Genomic DNA, 9278 nt, shown 5'->3' on the forward strand with positions numbered 1-9278 from the left:
TGGCAGAGACGTTCTTCCCTCGGTATATGTCGCCAACTTCCAGTTTCAATAGGTAAATAACTATTTCTTGTTCTGAATTTACACAATAATATAGCATCTTTTCTGGAAAGAATATTAAAATAATTTTCAAAAGTAACTTCAGATTTAAAAACTCTATAATTTATGGATTTTGGAGAGTTTCTACATGTTTCCGCCCAGCTTTGTTTAAATTGATCGGTCAATGTTAGTTTTATTTTTAAAGGAATCCATTTCGGATTTACAGAATTTTGATTCAACCATATGTTGGAGAGTCCACAGTTATTCAATATGTTTTTAATGCATTCGGTCCAGGCAATTTAACCACCATTTTCTTCATTTACTATGGCTGATGTCTTATATAATAAGTTACTTATTTTACCTTCTTTAGCTGCTGTTAATCGTGTCCAAAAACTTATCATTTTGGTTTTAATTTCGATATCTAGTGGATGTCTGCCGAGCTCTCCATAAACCATAAAATCAGGAGTTGATGATGTAACAGGGTGCTCATGCCTGCCACGGGTTATAGAGAATCCAAAAAGCCATAGTTTGGTTTACACTTTATTCTCCAGGTAAAAACCCTGTAAAAACATACAAATACACAATTTTAAAACTACAATACACAATACCTAATGCGCTTTACATTACGATATATTTACAACCTCTTTTTACAATTTATACATATCTTCAGAGGATATACAATTCTAGACAATTAAACTACATAAAAGTCCATAACGGCTATATTATACATGTTACATATTACATTACAATTACCCTACACTAGAAATAACATACATACCCTATCCCTTGGACAGGGGTTCCTCTCCCGATAATATTACGGGACTCGTAGACAAAGTATAACTTACGAGCACACAAGCGTTCTGTTAAGGAAAAGAAAGCCAAAAATAAATAACCCGCCTCAAGTTAACGTTATCCATTTTACTAAATATAATAAATAAAACCATTTAAAATTACCAGAACTTACTTTATTTTAAAGATAGAATACGGCCTCTCGTTGTAAAAAGCACAACGGAGGACCCCACTAGATATATATTTATATTCAACAATAATAGAAAATAGAAATACAGTTATACACCTTCTCTATTATAATTAGAAATTTATACTTTAAACTTACTTTATCCTTTAACAATAATCTGGCAGATAGTCAACAGTCAAGCCGTGCATGTATATACGTCCTCACCCGTGTGTCGCTGATGTGATAGTCCACGGGTGGCGCGGTCCTACAGGTCGGGTACACTCAGTCACGTGACAACATATACATGACATACACGGGCAACACAAGGTACATGTACAAGACGCGGGAAACTGAACATTACGTAAATGTAAGCACAAGACGCGGGAATACAAAACTTTTACAAACCAGACCTGATGCACATTAAGTATACCTAATATCTAAAATGACGATTAAAATTCACACATACAATACTCACACCATCTTTTAATATATATGCCACTTTGGCAATTCATATACAATAATACATTTATTACAGTAAAACAAAATAACCAACTGCTACAATGATTTAAGGTGAAGTAACATCTTACAAAACTTTAAATGATCTCTTTCAATTATAGTGTTATTTGAAAAACCCCACACTTCACAACCGTATAGCAGAACTGGTGACACAATTTTGTCAAATAAATCCAGTTGACACTGTATTGATAGATTATGTAATCTCCCCTTTTTTAACACTTCATACATGGCTCTAGTTCCTTTAAGTGCTTGGTTCTTTTTAGCTCTTAAGAAATTCCCCGATTTAAAAAATAATATACCAAGGTAATTGAATTCAGTAACTATGTCTAAGGCTTCGCCATCGAAAATGAATCTAAAATCTGCTGGTACCTTCTGTCGGCCAAAAATCCTTACTTTTGATTTTCCTATATTTACCTTCAAGTTCCACTTGTTACAATATATACCGAAGTTACACCCGATCCGAAACATGTTAGCTTTCACCAAAAGAAATTTGTTAGAATTGTTAGCCTTTCTATAACAACAGTACAGGAGCCGGTGCTGCCGGCAACACTAACAATATCCTTTCTCAGAAAGATAACGGCGGCTAACAAAAAATCCGGCGCAGACTCAGTAGTCGATATTGGCAAACAGTCGGCAACACTAACAATATCCTTTCTCAGAAAGATAACGGCGGCTAACAAAAAATCCAGCGCAGGCTCGGAAGCCTAGTTGATATTTTCAATCACGTTGAGCCTCTCGAGAATCTCGAAGAGAACCTGTAAAGAATGTAAAGAAATGTAATTAAATATAGTTTAACATGTCAGGTTAAGCCATGGGCCTAATGTATATATAATATTTGACAACGAAGATGTGAAATCGTAGAAAACACCTATTTGGCAGTTTTAATAGTCAAATCGGAAACCGGCATCGAAATTCTGGATTCTTGTTCAGCTCTTCTAGTGTTGTCATCCGCCTGTCCTCAATTAAGGAGACGGATTAATATACGTATGCATATACTTTTTTTCTGAATCCTGTTAATATTTTTGTATATAATGTATGAAATGTAAAGAAATGTAATAAAATATGGTTTAGACTAAATTCCGGATTTACATGACCTCTTTTTATAAAGAGGATTTAACAACTAGAAACTGATTTGACACCCGATACGACTGATGTTATACGTTTCAAGCGGTATTATGTTAGTGGGGTTAGCCGCTAGGAAGCGTAACACGGGATACCGTGTAAACCGTGCGGTATTGGTGTTTTAAAACACTTCAAGCAGAATACGGGATGGGATACTGGGATGTGGAACTCTTCAATGCAAAGAGGTAGGTTATAAACTAGGCCCGCGCGCGCTATTCAGCGTTGTGTACGCCATTGTGGTTTTTGACCACATGTTTATATAATAGAGGACAGATTTATTCCACCGCGAAGTTGTTTCGCTCCACGCCAGCGGTATCTGAACAAGAGACAGATAAGTCCCAATAACATATGACCAGGTAAGGATAAAGGAATGATCTTCATCTATTCAAAGCACTTGACTCTGCCCAACTGATAAATCCATCCACAGGTGCCTGACTCGTTTTTTAAAATAATAACATATAGAGTACATATAAATGAGAAAGGTTCTAAGTAGGACTTAAATTGAAGAGAAATGGTCAATCTTTAAAATAAGCCATAACGTGTTGTCGATTTCTCGATATTAGTTTACGAAATCGGGCGTGAAACTTCAAAACCCCCTCGATTTTGTTTAGTCGGACAAGTTGACGTATCGGGGTCACCACACTTTGACTCTATTGGACATAGCTTTAAATACGAAGTCGACGGGTTAATCAAGAGGTACGCTTCATCAGATCACCGAATACAACTATTACATACACTTACTTTATGTATACGAGCACCCTATCGACGGCCCCGGGACTTTTTATGCATACTGATAGCAGATTTTCCCCTTGAGTAGCCATGTTGTGTCAGCCGCGGTAAATTTGAACAGGCATTCTGATTGGTTAAACACATTTCTATAACCAATCAGAAAACATCGATGGATAAAACAGCTTCCTAACAGGCTATCGCAGTGTAAACAACCTGTCAATCAAATACATGTGTCAAATTTTACCCGGGTTCATGAATTTCAATGAGCTGGACGTTACACGCTTTTATTATTGATTATTCTATGATTTTAATGTCTTACCAAAACGTTGCCAAATCTTGGTTGTTCACGAGAGGAATACCAAAGTACATTTCATGTTTTTGGGACATGATTAAGCGGTCGTTGGTCTGGTTAGCGGGTGGTCGTTTAGAAGGGGTAATTTATTGTTGGAAAATGTCGGTGAACGCGAAACTTGGTCGCATACAGGGAGTGGTCGTTCTTGAGAGTGGTCGTAAATAGGGGAACCACTGTACATCTTAATTCATCCACTATATTGCAGGGTTGTCATTAAGTTTCAGAGATGTAGAAGAGTTCTGAAAAGTAGCTGGAGGGCAAACATTAAAAGGGGCAATTTCTATCAAATCCTACCACCTTACTAACCCAGTGAACTGTGCAATTATTAAAAGCTCTTACAATTTCTGCCATTCAATTTAAGGTGTAACTGTAGGAGAACCTTGTTTATTCAGATTTGTCTCTTGTTGTAGGACTGTTCGTTTTCAAGCAGGGAATGTGCTGCGATCCAAAATTAAAAATGACAAACTTGACATCACTGGAGTATTTGGTTCAGTGTGTAAACACGACTTCCCCCAGAAATTTTGCAACCTTAGACATGGTGAAAGGTAATGGTAATAATTTCCGACATCCAAAACATTCGTTGGTGCTGTAGAGTTATCACCTAGATGGAAATTCAGGAGGTAGACTAAGACAGACACTTCACTGGGATTCATTCACTCAGACTGAAACCATTGACAACCATAAAGAGGACACTACTTGTATGAATGGGGATTTGTTGTTTCTTATTTCTGCATCTAGGAGAAAAATGTTAACTGTTATTACCGAATATTTTAATGAATGACAAAATACCTCATTATCCCCCGCGAAACGCGTTTACGGGGTATTAAATTGGGCTCCGTCCGTCCGTGAGTCCGTCCGAGATTCTTTTCCGGGCTATAACTCCAAAACCGTTCAACGCAGCTCCTTGAAACTTTCTGTATATATCAGACTAGTGCCCTAGTTGTGCCTTTTGCTATTGAGGACCTTCCATTTTCGATATTTTTTTGTCACCATGGAAACTTAGTCAAAAATACCAAATTACTGTTTCCTTTTGTTTCCAGGCTATAACTGCATAACCGTTCAACGCAGCTCCTTGAAACTTTCTGTATATATCAGACTAGTGGTCTAGTTGTGCCTTTTGCTATTGCAGACCTTCCATTTTCGGTATTTTTTCTGTCACCATGGAAACTTAGTCAAAAATACCAAATTACTGTTTTCTTTTGTTTCCGGGCTATAACTTAAAAACCGTTCGACGCACTCCTTGGAAATTTCTGTATATATCAGACTAGTGCCCTAATTGTGCCATTTGCTATTGAGGACCTTCCATTTTCGGGATTTTTTTTGTCACCATGGAAACTTAGTCAAAAATAGTTAAATACCAAATTACTGTTTCCTTTTGTTTCCGGGCTATAACTCCATAACCGTTCAACGCAGCTCCTTGACACTTTCTGTATATATCAGACTAGTGCCCTAGTTGTGCCTTTTGCTATTGCGGACCTTCCATTTTCGGTATTTTTTCTGTCACCATGGAAACTTAGTCAAAAATACCAAATTATTGTTTCCTTTTGTTTCCGGGCTATAACTCCAAAACTGTTCAACACAGCTGCTTGAAACTTTCTGAATATATCAGACTAGTTGTGCCTTTTGCTATTGCGGACCTTCCATTTTCGGTATTTCTTCTGTCGCCATGGAGACTTAAATCAAAAATACCAAATTACTGTTACTTTGAGCTTGATATAAACATGTATTTGGGTTTGCATACCAACTGCGGGGCGCAGGGGATAATGCCAAGCTTTGCGGCTCCTTGTTTAAAATTTTGTTTCAGTTTTTTTTAATTTTGTTTCCCTTGTGTAAAATATTTGTTGATTAATTAGAAGGTTACAAATCTCTACATTTGCAAATCAGTTTATCTTCATATTTGACTCGATGAAATCCACAAATGTCCATTCTTAAATGCATCATGGTAAATCATTATCAAATTAATACCATCAAGTAAATTATTGTACCATGGTAAATCATTATCAAATTAATACCATAAAGTAAATTATTGTAACATTTTATCAATACTGGGACTGTGAAAAGTCTGCATTTTGTAGTATTATCACATTTAACATGTCTAACTAATATACATAACAACGTAATTTACGACAGAGAGTTACTTGAAATAACTATTATTAAAGCTTTGAAAATTGTCTTTCAGACTTGCATATGCAGTTTATTTCATGGAGAAAATTCAATTCGGGAACCCTTTTGAAAAAACAATCTTCATGTATGACATAGCTTGTCTCCTATACAAATACCTGAAGGTAAGTAATACAACGCAAATTTTAACTTAAAAATTTTATTTCTAAAGAACTAAGACACTGTTATAGCAATTTTTAGGTGCTGTGAAACAGTAACCTAAAGCGATCCTCGCCAAATTTCGCTAGAACAAATTCATTCAGAACTCTCAGGGAAATCAAAATGTCGCTTATTTCTATGATAAATCATGATGAGTTCAGCATGGGAGCGGAAATATTTTTTGCCAAAAAAATATCTATCAACACATTACATAATCTATCTCCTTCCGCGAAGTACTTGATTGTAATTTAGAAATCTGATTGATGCTTTTATATATATGTTTGAAGACATATTTTTAAGATAACTATAATATAGAAAATCAATTAAAATCGTACACAGTGACCTATTTTATCCCTGAGTATTCTGAACTATCTTCTGTGCAAATTACGGCATGTCGGCCCAATTTAGTAATGATTTAGGCAAAGAACCTTTGAGCACGGTAGTAGGCAACGGTTCTACAGTTAAATAAGGATGTACTTGTAAACTGAGGTTACCATTTAGGCATTTGGGCCTTTTGTTTATATGAAAAGACCTCATATAAAGTGGCAGACAACATGCTTGTTTACCTGCAGTGACATTGGTATAAAATGTATATATGTCTGTTAATTAATACTTGTTGTGTTTTACTGTTTATTAGCTCACCTCGTCCGAAGGACCAAGGTGAGCTTATGCCATACCGTGACGTCCGTCCGTCGTCCGTCCGTCCGTCAACAATTGACTTCTTCTTCATAACCACTGATCCGAATTTGACCAAATTTGGTCAAAAGCATCCCTATGGGGTGGGGACTCAAAATTGTACAAATGGTGAGGCTGACCCCCCAGGGGTCTTAGGGGCGGGGCCAAAAGGGGTCAATTTGGCTAAATTGATATAATCGACTTCTCCTCGGGAACTAAGCAATGGATATTGCTCATATTTGCCTGGTAGCATCCCCTTGGGTAGGGATGTAAAATTGTACAAATGGTGGGGCTGACCCCCCAGGGGGCTGAGGGGCGGGACCAAACAGGGTCAATTTGGCTAAATTGATATAAACAACTTCTTCTCTGAAACTAAGCAATGGATATTACTCATATTCGCCTGGTAGCATCTACTTGGGGTAAGGATGTAAAATTGTACAAATGGTGGGGTTGACCCCCCAGAGGGCTGAGGGGCGGGGCCAAAAGGGGTCAATTTGGCTAAATTGATATGAACAACATTTTCTCTGAAACAGCTCATATTTGACTGGTAGCATTCTTTGGTAAGGAATAAAAATTTTATAAAGGAAGGAACTGACCTCCTGGGTGCAGAGGGCGGGGTCAAAAGGGGTCAATTGGTTTAAACAAATTCTTTTCTGAAACTAAGCAATGGATATCACTCACATTTGTGTGGTATCATCCCTAAGGGGTTGCGCCAAAAGTCAATTTCATTTCATGAATCAATGCATTTTTTAGCATACCTCACGTACCCATATAAAACGCCTAAGATATATTGACATAGCAATACCAGTGACAAATATACTTAATCATCATTCTTGTTTCATATATCATGAAATCCAGGTGAGCGATACAGGCACTCTGGGCCTCTTGTGATTTAAAGCTCAATGGGAAGGATGATTTGCTGTTAGGCTACACATTTGCTGTTCCAGTGTTCCACAGATTTGCACATAATATCCAGTGTCAGGTAAACTTTCAATATGTTCAGTTTTTTCCTACAATTACTGGAGCAGTGGCAACTCAATCAATAATTTAGGTTTTTGACTTCAAACCACACTGCCCCTCACTGCCATAGAATCAAACACAAATAAAACTTTTTGATATTTGTCATGAGGTCAATTGTTCAGCCTGGTGTGAAAAGGTTGCTGGTAACTTTTGTAAGATACATGTTTAATATGATTAAGTAAGGTATTGTTTTATTATAAAGTGTTGTCCCAGCGTTAAACACTGAGGTTTAATTCTCTTTATACAGTAATATAGCAATTATAAATGATTGTCAGCTTCCAACTACTGGCCATCACTACTGACCATGTTACCTGTTTACAACTACTGACCATCACTACTTACCATGTTACCTGTTTACAACTACTGGCCATCACTACTGACCATGTTACCTGTTTACAACTACTGACCATCACTACTTACCATGTTACCTGTTTACAACTACTGGCCATCACTACTGACCATGTTACCTGTTTACAACTACTGACCATCACTACTTACCATGTTACCTGTTAATACACTAAAGTGGAATATCATTGATATTACAGTTACAGTTTGCACAAAGGAATGTGGAAGGCACAGGACTTGCTAATGGTGAGGGAACTGAGAGATTGTGGTCCTATTTGAGAACCATGTCGAGAATCACCAAGGAAATGTCATTAGACAATCGCCATGATTGTCTTGTTGACAGCTTGCATCATTATGCTACAAAATTACAGTTGATCTTGGGTATGCACAATCAGATATTCAATTAAATATGATATTTTGTGTTGTAGTGATTTTTTTTTTTGAATCTTCCTATTAATTTGGCATATTTAGGAGAAATCTTCTCTGTGTGGTCCTAATGAAAAAACTAATGGGTTCCCTCGGATAAATATATATTTCAGTTGAATAGTCCTCAGTGGACCTTTCGAAATTGCCTAACCAATGCCCCAGATTGTATAATAAACATTACAGGTTCTTTCTCAACACCGAAGGTTAGCAAATTCTGCAATATGTTTCTTCACCATTAAAACTGATGCATCGTAATGACCTGACAGGTCCTGATTTGATTATTATTGGCTAGATCAGTGTTTTGAGATAACCTTATCTTACATAACATTTTGATACTTAGAATAGTTTAATGGTTTTAATAGTTGCTGCAGTTGTAATCATTTTGTCTGATAATGTTTTGGCTTCTTATACTTGTAATATTGTGATAATTTTTAGCTTGTCTCTTCGAAGAAGAGTGAGAGCTTATGTTGTCACTCTGGCGTTGGCGTTGGTTTTTCAAATGTTAAGTTTTTGGTGCAAGTGTTGAAAGGCATAGTAATTTATGGTAATATGGTCCCGGTGGGGGTTAAACTATCCCCTGCCAGAGTTAAACTAAAAGATTTTTTGGGGAAAAAAACTGATTTTTGAAATTTTTTGGACCAGATTTTTCAAATTGTTGGACTTATAATAATTCTGCATTAAGTTTTAGGTGCAAGTGTTGAAAGCTATTAACACATCACTTTATAATTGTACTAGGGTGCTTATGATTGGCTGAAAGGATATTGTTAGTGTTGCCGACTGTTT

The 9278-nt window shown here is 36.7% G+C and overlaps 1 protein-coding gene across 1 annotated transcript; it reads left to right on the forward strand.

The window, feature by feature from the left end:
- The first annotated feature begins 4097 nt into the window (after nucleotides 1–4097).
- LOC117316961 lies at nucleotides 4098–8953 on the forward strand. The gene is made up of 5 exons (XM_033871739.1): nucleotides 4098–4255; nucleotides 5890–5995; nucleotides 7603–7686; nucleotides 8270–8450; nucleotides 8931–8953. The coding sequence occupies exons 2-5, from the start codon at nucleotides 5912–5914 to the stop codon at nucleotides 8951–8953; spliced, it is 372 nt and encodes a 123-aa protein (XP_033727630.1). The 5' UTR covers nucleotides 4098–4255; nucleotides 5890–5911.
- Nucleotides 8954–9278: the final 325 nt, after the last annotated feature.

This window comes from Pecten maximus, chromosome 18 (assembly GCF_902652985.1).
Source record: "Pecten maximus chromosome 18, xPecMax1.1, whole genome shotgun sequence".
NCBI classification, from domain to species: domain Eukaryota; kingdom Metazoa; phylum Mollusca; class Bivalvia; order Pectinida; family Pectinidae; genus Pecten; species Pecten maximus.

Bases quoted from the DNA above. Each gene is read 5' to 3' on its own strand.
- LOC117316961 (XM_033871739.1), top strand. From the start codon at position 5,912: ATGGAGAAAATTCAATTCGGGAACCCTTTTGAAAAAACAATCTTCATG. The intron at 5,996-7,602 runs GTAAGTAATACA...TGTGATTTAAAG, and splicing joins TCCTATACAAATACCTGAAG to CTCAATGGGAAGGATGATTT. The intron at 8,451-8,930 runs GTATGCACAATC...GATAATTTTTAG, and splicing joins AAAATTACAGTTGATCTTGG to CTTGTCTCTTCGAAGAAGAG.